The sequence below is a fragment of the Carassius carassius genome, chromosome 4, assembly GCF_963082965.1.
Source record: "Carassius carassius chromosome 4, fCarCar2.1, whole genome shotgun sequence".
NCBI lineage: Eukaryota > Metazoa > Chordata > Actinopteri > Cypriniformes > Cyprinidae > Carassius > Carassius carassius.
Window position 1 is genome coordinate 25,425,373 of NC_081758.1, and position 11,963 is coordinate 25,437,335.

The 11,963-nt window shown below is 36.9% G+C and overlaps 1 protein-coding gene across 2 annotated transcripts; it reads left to right on the forward strand.

Annotated features, from left to right (window-relative positions):
• The first annotated feature begins 4,750 nt into the window (after positions 1–4,750).
• ptcd2 (pentatricopeptide repeat domain 2) lies at positions 4,751–8,941 on the forward strand. Of its 2 annotated transcripts, none has more exons than XM_059548077.1 (10): positions 4,751–4,889; positions 5,329–5,421; positions 5,927–6,056; positions 6,297–6,414; positions 6,529–6,607; positions 6,750–6,841; positions 7,142–7,255; positions 7,502–7,576; positions 7,648–7,761; positions 8,509–8,941. In XM_059548077.1, the coding sequence occupies exons 1-10, from the start codon at positions 4,778–4,780 to the stop codon at positions 8,731–8,733; spliced, it is 1,152 nt and encodes a 383-aa protein (XP_059404060.1). In that variant the 5' UTR covers positions 4,751–4,777; the 3' UTR covers positions 8,734–8,941. The 2 variants fall into 2 exon arrangements, with proteins under 2 accessions (XP_059404060.1, XP_059404061.1); XM_059548078.1 differs by having other exon boundaries at positions 4,763–4,889; positions 5,353–5,421.
• Positions 8,942–11,963: the final 3,022 nt, after the last annotated feature.

Genomic DNA, 11,963 nt, shown 5'->3' on the forward strand with positions numbered 1-11,963 from the left:
CATTGTGTTTGAGTATGTTTGAGTATGCACTCCATAAAAAGTGGTTGTGTTGTATGTGGAGGGGATGTGTGTGCTTGTGGTCGCTCACAGGCATTTCTGAGAGTTTAATTGGCTACAAAACAGGCCTGAGCCTTAAGGATCATGTCTGATTCTGGTTAGAGGTCTGGCTCTGACCAAATGTACTCAAAATAAACAGGATTTAGGCAAGGATTGGAGCATTCCATCTTTGACCTTGAAAAAAAAAGTAAAACATTGACCATAATATACAATATATAATAATATAACATAATATATAATATACAATATTGCATGCTTTTATACAACAGCAGAAAACACACTTAAAATGTACTCTTGCAAATAAGATGCATTGCTGTTGTGGTAAATCAAGACTGGTTTGCATTAACATCTGTTTGATTGAGGGAACACAGACTGGTCACTGGCCTGGCAGTCTACCATGCCATCACTGCCCTTATGCCACGGAGGACATTAACTAATGATGACTTGTGCACTGCAGGCATTTTTCAAACCCAGTCAGAACCGTAGCGGTAAATCAAAATGGAAATGTCTAACGGCAAAAGCACCAGAAAAATAACATTGGCTGAAGTTCAAAGCGAGAAGTCTGGGTCACAGCATGCTATTACTTTCATGCATCTGAGCATGATGACAGCAGATCAATGCAAGTCAGATGGGTCATAGATCCTAAAGTGACTTTAGAACAACTGTGGGCTTTAATGTTAAAGGAGTAAAGAAAATATAATGTAAAATATACATACACACATATGTACACACACACACACACACACACACACATATATATACTCTTGTTTTGTTTGGGTTGTTTCAACCCCACTTTGGGTCAAATCTGAACTAACCCAACTATAATGTTACATTTAAAAAAAATTAACCCAAACGTTATGGATATTAAAATATGACAAAACTATTTGAATTGTGTAAATCTGAATTATTGACAAGTGTCAATTAACAACACTGAATATTATCTGGCAATATATAATTTGTTTAGTTTACTTTTGAGTTGGACTTTTTTTTTTGTGCTGACATTTAGACTGCAAATATCCAGTTTTTAATAACACAACTTCAAGTTTTCAAGATGAAGAAGAAAATCAGAACATTAAATATTCTAAAATTCAAAATGCAGAAATTCAGATCACACAGAAAGAAGGTCAGAGGTCATCCACAGGGAAGAGTTGATGTTCTCAGAAATGTCAAATGAAGCATTTTGGCCAATTACTACGGTGACCGGGAGGGGACATTCATTTAGTTTTGTCATGGCCACTAACTCATGGGAACATGAGATCATTTTGTCAAGGTAACAATATCCTTATGTCATGACCATGTGATGTTAAATTTCAAATGTTCAATATTCAAGTGAAAAAAAAAAAATTAAAAACTATATGTTAAATACCACATAGTATTCAATTTTGTTAAATTACACTTGTTTCCCAGCTCTGATGTAGTGTGTTATTGTACATCATGGAATGAGATTTTACTCTCTGTGTGAAACTTCAAAAACCACTTCTTATCTGCTGTGAAACAGAGGTGCAAGTTACAATTTTACACATCACTTTCCTGTTCCTGTGCATGCAGGAACCTTGCATCTTCCTTTTTTGTCACACATTAATTCCCCGTATGTATTGTCAATGGGAAATCCTGGTTAGGGATGAGAGCCGTGGACCCCTGCTTCCTAACCCCTTATCGCACAACAGGGCAATGAAAAACTAAATTTTTGAACATGCAAAATAAAATAAAAACTTCATAAAACCTGACATAAGTCTTCTCTGCACCTATACACACATATTTTTTATGTACAGTTTATGTTATTTTAAATAAGATTACTAAAGCAAATCATCTTGCCTTCTTTTCACACCATGTGCTCCGGGACAATGTATCAGAAAAGTAAGTACTGTCTTCAAATGGTGCTTGATAGTGACTCCTACACCTTATTGAACTGTTCTTTGGCTCCAATCATTAAAAAATAAATAATTAAATAAATAAATAAACATGCACTGACCATGGGGCATGAGAAAAACTTGTTGCATGAGAGCAATGCTGTACTGGGTTAACATTAAAGCATTACAGAGAGAGAGAGAGAGAGAGAGAGAGAGAGAGAGAGAGAGAGAGATTGTTCTCTTTTTTTAACATGATGCTTGATACAGCAAATGTTATCTCTTCCAAAATTCACTAAAACCACATGAACATTTCATGTAGCAAACAATCTCACCAATAAAAACTCTCACTCATAATTCCTTTGAAAAGACTGAATATGGTAACATAACTGGATAACAACATATCTTTAAGTATCTCAGATTTTTTTCAAGCACTGAAGTCAAGTGTAAATCACACATTTTTTTTTTAGTATCTTTCAATCTCAAAAACTTAAACATAAGAGACAGAGGGAAATGGAAAAATGAATACTGTAGTTCCCTGTGACACTGTAAAATGTAAAAGTGAGCAAAACTGTCTTTTATTAAAGTTCTGGTTGACTGAGTGACAAAAGATTTTAAGAGATTTGAAAGAAATGGTTATTGAATGCATTTTATTACAAGGAAAAGAAAAATATTCACTATATAATTAAAGGCTTTTCAAAACGTGAATTATAGTTATTGAGAAATGCACACAACCAATCTACAGTATGTAAAAACTGTACTATTGACAGTTATGAATGTACAGTTGCTAAACAACAAATTTGATTCATTGGGCTATGAGCAAGTAATACACTGGTAGAGCTGTTAAGCTTTGCTTCAGTGGTATTGTAATTTCTCTAATATAAGTGAAAACAAGTACACATGATCTATGGCAGGAAAAATCAATGATGTCCTGAATTTACATTATTAGCCATGTTATTCTCATAGCATCATTTGAACACCTCCATCTTGGATCTCATCAATAATCCAGCGCACTTGAGAGTCAACCTCCATTTGGGCAAACGACAGTCTCAGCGGAGTGGGGTGAGGCGCTGTTGCTAAGGAAACGCTCAGCTGAGTCCCACCAGGACCAGGCAACAACTCTAAGTATAACACAATCAGTGTTCTGTTACTGTCTATCATTAACATCTTATATAGCACACACACATTCATTTATATAAAAGTATGTAGGCTTCTATAGTTTTATATAAACCTCTTTACAAAAATATTACAAAATACTAATCCCTAAACAGAAACGTTTTGCAATTTTAGTAGCCTACTCTTTGAGTCACTTTCCAATTAAGGACGACTCTGAATTTCCCCACAGCAAGGTTTGGTTAGATTTTGCTCATGTCTAAATACAAAACTGTCTATATACTAACATGTTTACTTGTAGATCTTTCCAGCCATCTTGAATAAATAAATAAATAACCAGATTCCCCAGTGTTTGCACTGTCAGCTCTTTTTGTAATTGATCACACAGTTATGTGAACTGTGCAATCTTTTGAGTCTTTTGAACCACCACTCTATAAAATAACCATCTAAACCTACTTTAAATGTATGTCCATGTCATCCTGTCAGCTTTAGATGCTTTTCATATACGTCTTTATTACTTCCTACTCTTTGCATGTACCTTTGTATACCAGAAAGCATGGAAATATCCACCCATCACAGTGAGTTATCATGCAAGAACACTATGTCCAGCTTAACAGAGAAGATGCCCTTGGCTACAGTCACAAATTCAATCCCTGACAATCCTGTACAGTCATCAATCACAGAACCAACTTCATTGACTTACAGTGCTTTGAAAAATAATGCTCATCTAAGGGTCTATCTAAAGTACAAACATCAAAATCTACAGGGTCACACCAAGCATTCTGTGGCTTTTTATCTTATACGTTGCATTTAAATCAATGTAATAACTGTGTTTTTCAACTCAACGCATGACTCTTTGCATTATATTATACTCTCAACACAATCTAGACATGCAATAATTTAGATCAAACCTGCCTTTACAAAAATTCCCAACTGAAAAATTTGTCACACATAATGTACTGTTGTGGTATATGCATTAGAACAAGTCTCTCTCTCTGTCTCGCAGCCATTAATGATGACCTTTCAATGCAGAGAAAAGATTCTAGGCAATTTTGCAGCTGATAATTGATTATCTCCTGCTGTGTGGTTTGAACAGATGAGCAAGAGAAGCAAAGACACACATTTAGCTTTTTATTGCTCCACTAGTAGCTCTTCCTTTCATTGTAATACAAAGGGAATCTACGTCTCAAATCAATGTATCAATGTCTTATTGGCTTCCAACTAGCAGTGCTCAATTTAAATCTAACAGTTAATTGTGTCAAAGGAGTGTGAAGGCCGTGGTCAATAGCGCCATCTGCTGATTCAGATTGTGTTATTGCCATAACATTACATATAGCCTGTAGTGCTTAGTTAAATGAAGAATGTAAATTACAAGTAAAAAATAATGGTTTAAAGTGTTTTTATCCTCTTTTTGAAAAAGTTCCTATACATCCACAATAGAATAATTGTCTGAATTAATATATGCTTCCCTATTTTAAGAGAAAAAAAAATGTAATACACTGTAAGCATACCGGTTGACAGGAGAGCGACATATTGGAATGTTCCATTTTTACCTAAATAGGGGGTGCCGGTGTTAGTAAAATACTTTTTAATCGTCTGTATCGCTAATAATATGTACCCTTTCTTAATTTGCTTTACAAATAAGAATATTTGTTGTTCAACGAATATATCTAAATAATTTTACCTGCGAAAATATTGATTCGCATATTCAGGACTGATAGAAAGCGCACACCAGTGACTGTTGGTTGGTTCAGACAGAAATGGCGCTGCGAGGACTGAACGCCTGCGCCCGTGTTATGCTGACCAATCCGTCCAGAGCAGCAGTGCTTCGAGGAGCCATACAATCAGACTGTTTCAAATGTCGACATGGAGGTAATATGCACACAACGGTGGTGTCTCTTTAAGCTGGCTTTCGCCAGTGTACCGAGAATATACTATAGAAAGTGGCAATAAGAGTCAGAGCCAATGTCATGAAGGAGTAAGTTAGTTAAGCTATTCGAGCATAAACACACACACACACACACACACACACACACACAGACCGCAGTGTAGAGAACACATATCGACGTGACTAACACCGTTGTCCTCGCAGATGAAAATGTATGAGAACTGAAGAATTTGTCACTGAATTTGTTTCACTGTCACGTGAAAAGTGTTCAAAACCTGCTAAAATCCAAATTAGCACTTAAATTTTTTTTTTAAATGGGATGAAAGTGGTCAAACAAATGACAGCCCTCCCGACACGGCTTAACGTGGTTAAGGTTTTTCCAACAGCTGATGCGAAACTGACTCGTTTACAAATGCCTTTCAGCTAAACGGTATCTCTTGTCTGAAGATGTGGTGAAGCTGCAGGATTTCCAGCAGAGGAAACTTGCCATTGCCCACCAAGTGTCAGGATCAAAAGGCAGGCATCATTTGGCATGATTTAAATAACTTTGTTACTTACCTCTTTCTGGTCTCTCGGCCTCATTACTTTAAAGCTGCACTCATTCATATTTGTCTCGTTAAAAGAAATTAATAGAACTTCTCAAAAATGTTTAAAAACATCAACACCCTCATCAGACTGCAGTCATGTTAGTCGGGTAACAAAAGCTGTTTTATTTGATATGAACGTGGATTGCCTCATAGGGTCCGACATGCTAAGATCACATGACCAGTTAAGTACTATTTTATTCATCTCATTTTCTCTGTAATCAGACAATGTAGCTTGTGGACTTGCAGTGGAATCATGGCTGGCGGTGATGCATGATTCTATTGGAATATTCATGCCTCACATATCCTCACATATCCGCAGATGTCCTGTTTGCCAGCGCAACCTAAACAAAATTCAATGAGTGCACCTTTAATTGTCATTTTCTCATTTGCCCTGAATGTGACTTTTATTATTATTTTTTTTTACATATATACAGGTTATTACTTTGATACAGTAAATCAGAAAATGGAGAAAAAACAGCTCATTTTGAAGGATGAATTAAAAATACTTCTGTATTTATGCCAGTCTGCTGAAGATGTTTTTGTGGCGAGAAATGCTATTTACAGGTAAAACTGCCTCAATAATTTGTCATGTAGGGAAATTAACCCTATTTTTATTATAAAGACGTTATGTTTACGCAAAGAGCAATATCAAAGTGATTTAATTGCATTAAGCATAATGTTCATCTTATTTTTTGAACAATTTTAAATATTATGCTGCTTGTATTTGAGATTATTTAGATATGTGTAATGTCTGCATATAGATATGTTTTTGTATATATGATAACACTGTTCTGTCATTTCCAGGTACCATGAAGAGAATCGTAACATGGCATTTGGGGAATTCAAATTTGGCCCTCTTTTCATGAGGTTATGCTATGAGCTGGGTTTAGAGGAGCTGGGAGCCAGAACTCTGACAGATCCAGTACGTGAAAACGAACATGCATTGTACAAAAGCATTGCTGTAGAAATAATGACTATGTACATGAATTATAGTGAGATTTGACATTTTTCTTTCATTCTTTCCTTTTTTGCAAAGGCTCTCAAAGGATTCTTTTCAGACTCCACCTCCTTTAATATTGCTATCGACATGCTTTTCATTAAAGAGGGTTACAAAAGTAAGTTTCCTCAGCTTATCTCTCCATTATGCTGGTGTATGAAACAATCACTAAGATTTGTATTGTGCTCCGGTTGCCTTTGCTGTTGGATGAGATCGTGATGGTTTCAGTCTATGTGACGACACTGGTGGTCTTCTCACAGGTGGCCTGGAGGTGGTGGGAGAAATGAAAAAACAAGGAGTGCAGTTCAACAAAGACACCTTCATGCTAGCCTTTGCTACTTGTTATAAACTGGTAAAGGCTATGTAGAAGCAAGTATTGTATGCTTTGTATTAAAGGCAATAATAATTACCTGGCTTTCTTCAATCAGAAAAGACCAACTAATTTCAGCATAATATCAGTTATTACTGTTACAGTCTTGTAATCTTTGTACAATGTGTACAATCTTTCTAAATAGGAACAATCTTTTGGCTTGTTTTTTGGGCAGTTAGTTTCTCACTGTAATTTTAAGTAATGTCAAGTTCAACAGATGTTGATTATTATCATGTACTGTATAAACTGAACCCATCTGTTTCTGTATCTTGGGGTTGGCAGAACACCCCAAAGTCATATCATATCTGTCTGACCCTGCTGGAAGAAGGTCAGACAAAAGGCAACCTCATCCCTCGACATGCTTATTGCTTTGCAACTGCTCTTGCTCTCAAACAGGTAAGCTGCCTGTAATATCAATATCTAATTTAAAATGAAAGGATTAATTTAGGCCATGTACTGCCTTATAAACCAACTAGGTGGGTGTAACATCAGAATTTTGTAGAAATATAGAGTTTGGATATTGTGGAATTGTAAATGAATCACGGACAATGTTACATACATCTTTTGATATATTAAGTATAATATATTTTGATAAATTAACAGTAAATCAATTTTTATCATTTTACCTGATGTATGATGTAGAATGATATAGAGAGAGCCCAGGCATTCTACTCTCAGATCATGAGCACGGACAGTCGGCTATGCCAGAACCTAAGGGTAAGTATGTGTTTATATCTAAATCAATCTTTGAAAGAGAACTTGCATATGTTTAACTGCTCTGTTTCTAGGTTCTCATATTGGCTATGAAAGGGTCCATGAAAGAAGCAGTCTCTGCCCTCACGACAGCCCTAGTGTCAAAGACTACAGTGTTTGTGAAGAAACCAGAGTTTTCTCAGGAAGTGGTGAGATATCAGATACACCAGTCAAATGCGGACACACCTACAGTCTACACCCCACAATTATTATTACATTTGAGAGTAGTAGTAAAGTCATCCAAACTATTAAGTAACACAAATGGAATTATGCAGTCACCAATGCTAGCAATGCAAAACAAATCAAAACTCCAGACTTGTTATATTTGGAGGTGTACCCTGGTATGCATTTTTAAACACTGATCCAGTTAATTCATTTCAAAATGTTAAAATAATTGTATGTTTAATTTGAGGTTTGGGGCAGTACAATTTCGCTTTTTTTCTGAAGGATCTTGTGACAGTGAAGACTGGAGTAATGACTGCTGAAAATTCAGCTTTGCTATTACAGAAATATATTACATTTTAAAAGTAGAGTCATTTTAAATTGTAATATTATTTCACAATATTACTGTTTAACTGTATTTTTGCATAATAAATGCAGCCTTGGTGAGCATAAGAGACCCTTTTCAAAATATTTACGAATCCAAACTTTTGATCAGTAGTGTACTTTATATTTGTCTATACTAAGCTAAATTCAAGCATATGAGAAAACTTGTTTTAAGATTATGAGAAACCTTTAAATTTATTCAAGGGTGTCCAAAAACTTGACAGGTAATTTATATAAAAACATAAATATGGAATATCGGATCTTCAGCTTATAAAATGAAGCCAAACACCTATTGTAGGAAATGCTATAATTAGACTTTCCCTGTCTTCTGTTTCTTTCTCCCCTCTTAGATTAATGTATTGAGGAGCAAGAGTGCTGGTGGACTTTGGGAGGGGAAGGTGGAGCAGGTGGTGAGACCATTAGAGGAGGCCGGCCAGATCACCAAGTTGACCATCGATGATTTGCTGTGTCACACTCCCTCTAGGAGGAGGAGGCCTCTGGGAATATTGGAACAGGAAAGAAAGACCAGCCGAAGAACTCGCAGAACTCTGCAGTCCACACTACTGTTAGAGTAAACCCATAGAGAGTTCAAGACTCTCATCTTTAGTGTTTTATGTTACAGGAGCAAAGATATATCCTTGACCTGCACACTCTGAAGATACTGCCAATTCAAGCTCAGGCTTTGGCCTCATCTACCTCCTGTTTTACGCCAGCTTTTGTTACCTTCAGTTGTTGAAATCAAGTAAGGAATTAAATCACCTTAATAAAGTGGTATTCTTCTAATTTGGGATCTTGTGCAGTTTGTTTTCCTTTTTGAGGAAATTTAAGAAATGTGAATAGAGCAGCAATCAGGTGATGGCTGTGAACTCTCTTAATTTCCATAAGCACTGACTTGTCAACCCTGTTAATTAGCAACATACAATACTTAAAAAATGTATTGAACACACGCACTAAAAAAACTTGCTGTTTGTCTTCTAAACAAAATAGAGACACAATATGTTCTTCTGGAAGGTAAATTGGTGGTTGTTTTGTATGTGGTCAAAATGCCATGCATGCATGATATGTATAAAGACATATTTGTAATAAATACTGTTTTAGTATTGATTGAGCATTTAAACATGTTGACTGTTCAGAAATTTGAGTTGTCATCAAAATGCTTATATGGTACGCCTGCCTGGGACATGTTTATTCAGTTGAAATTTGAATAAAATACCAAAATAAAACTGTATATTTAAGTTAATGAAAATCTGAAATTGAACATAACATTTTATTTGCGTTTTCATTCAGCTCTTGACAATCAGCTTTTTCAGTTAAATCAAGTCTCAAAAATGAAATTCTGTCATTTCTTCATCCTCATGTCCTTCCAAACCTGTACGACATACTCTTATCTTCTGTGGAAAACAAAAGATATTTCGAAGAATGTTGGTAAGCAAACAGTTTGGTTACCTTTGACTTCCATTGTATGCAATGGAATGCAGAAAAATATTATTTTATTTTCAACACGAATATACAGTTTCATAACAAAGTGAGGATGAGTAAATAATGACAGAATTTTCATTTTGGGTAAACCATCCCTTACATATTTCACATAGTTGCACCACCTTATGTTGTTTTGTCTGTGGAAGAGAGCACTGTTCATTCACTTCCCCCTACTTACAACTCCTGCCAGCACCGAGACTCAAACCAGTGACCTTGGGGTAACTAGTCTAACACGCTAACCATTAGGCCACAGCTGCCCCAAGGTGGGTTAAAGATTAAAAGTGAGTATGTATTTTTTTTTTAAAAACGCAACAGAAAACTGAGTCGGTAAATTTGTAACAAATCAGCAGCAAGGGGTGTGTCTACTCGTGGAAGAGAGAGCGCTCAGTGCACAGGATGGACATCAGTTGAGCGAGAGATGGCGCATAAAAAACAAAAGAGGAAAATGTCTGTGGAACAAAAGAAGGCTTATGATAAGGCAAGAAGTAGGACACAAATATATATATATATTTTTAACACATTTATTTTCCTTGTCTCAAGAAATATCTGCTTCCACACAAAACGATGTATTATAAATGTCAGACCAGTTTGTGGCGCTGTAATTCTGCCACACTAAAAACAGAGAAGACTTGGACTATGCGCATAAAGCTTGCACGCGGTATACAAACGAACATGGAACAATACGTTTATTAATCTGTGTTAATGTTAGTTATTAAAAAGACAATCATTCAGTTCATTTGTTGATGTTTTTGTGGCTGTTACGTGACGTAGCTGTGTCTGACTAGAGGCAAGACGTAGGCTGATGACGTCATTGTTATATATCAAGTATACAGATTCGCTGTCTACATGAAAACGGAAGGGCGGCATTTTCAGATTATTCACTCGGTGACCCGGTTTCAAAAATATCAGTTTAACTCTCCCAAAATGCTGAATCCGTGTGGACAGGGCCTAAATCTCCACTGTCTGTTTCAAGTGTCAGTTCCCAAAGTGTGACCGAAAAGTAAGATAAAATGTTTAATACAGCAGATTCCGCCATAATCGTTGCCTGGGTTAAGTAAGGTTATGTAACTTTACGTAGGCTATGTGTGTGGTGGAGCTATCAAAACGGGCGCAGGAACCTTGAGACTTAGGTCTCTGCAGAGCAAAAGTGGACATTTATGAACTTGTGGATGTTTTCAAACTGCTGAGTGTTTCTAAATCATGCAATCAAAATGATCCACCTTTCCTAATCCCACCCCTAAACCTACCATCACTATGATATCAGCCAATCAGGTATCATGGTCTAAAAACACCCTGATCTGGTAACTCCCATTACTTTCCTGCAGAGACCTATACTTGCCACTGGATGCAACATATGGCTCGTTTGTAGGTCTCTGCAGATCAAAAGTGGGCGTTTATCACCATGCGGGTGTTTTCAAACTGCTGGGTGTTTCTAAATCATGCAATCTAAGTGATACCCTTTACCCAACCCCACCCCTAAACCTAACGTCACTATGACGTCAACCAATCAGGTATCATGGTGTAAAAACACCCTGATCTGGTAACTCCCATTACTTTCCTGCAGAAAGTATACTTGCCACTGGATGCAATATATGGCTCGTTTGTAATGGGATTTATTGTTTTTGTCTTGCAGCGCAGGTGTTCTGACCGGGACATGCATCACAGTATAGTAAAAGACATAACATTTCCACCCCACGCTTGAGGCATTTGGCCAATCACAACGCACTGTATAGCTGGCCAATCAGAACACACATCGCTTTTCAGACTATGAGCTTTATAAAAAAAACTATGCATTTCAGAAAGGAGATGCATAGAGGAGAAAGAATAATGTACAGTAGGCTATGTGGAAAATGTGTTTTTGAACCTAAACCCAATTAACACATTTTATTACACCAAATATACAAAATAATGTTCTTTCAGCAGCATCATATGACCCCTTTAAGAGTCTCATGCTCTACCAACTAAGCTAGCCAGATTTGTACCGATCAATTATTGGGGTCACATAGGGTTTCCCCGCCAACTTCGCCAAGTTCCTCCACCCGGCGACTCGACAGGCGCTAGGACCCGGCCGGTGCAGCACAGGCTTATCGCTGTCGATTTGCGGTGATCCGAGATCAGACCGATCGAGTCCATGTATGTCAGCTAGTCTAGCGTCACCAACAACACAACGCCCTCGAAACACGCTCATTTTCTCACGGCTCTCAGCATACTCTCGCAGAGGCGTTTTCCCCATCTTTCACTCGATAACAGCCGGCTTTGAAGCTGAAAGACAAGGTGGAGGCCGTTATTTGATGTGAAAGGGTGTAGATCCGTACGTCTACAGACA

What these genes read in the sequence shown, in the direction of transcription:
- ptcd2 (XM_059548077.1), top strand. Translation starts at nt 4,778, where the DNA reads ATGGCGCTGCGAGGACTGAACGCCTGCGCCCGTGTTATGCTGACCAAT. An exon ending in CTGCTCTTGCTCTCAAACAG is followed by an intron (nt 7,256 to 7,501) that starts GTAAGCTGCCTG and finishes TGTATGATGTAG; the next exon opens with AATGATATAGAGAGAGCCCA. An exon ending in CAGAGTTTTCTCAGGAAGTG is followed by an intron (nt 7,762 to 8,508) that starts GTGAGATATCAG and finishes CTCCCCTCTTAG; the next exon opens with ATTAATGTATTGAGGAGCAA.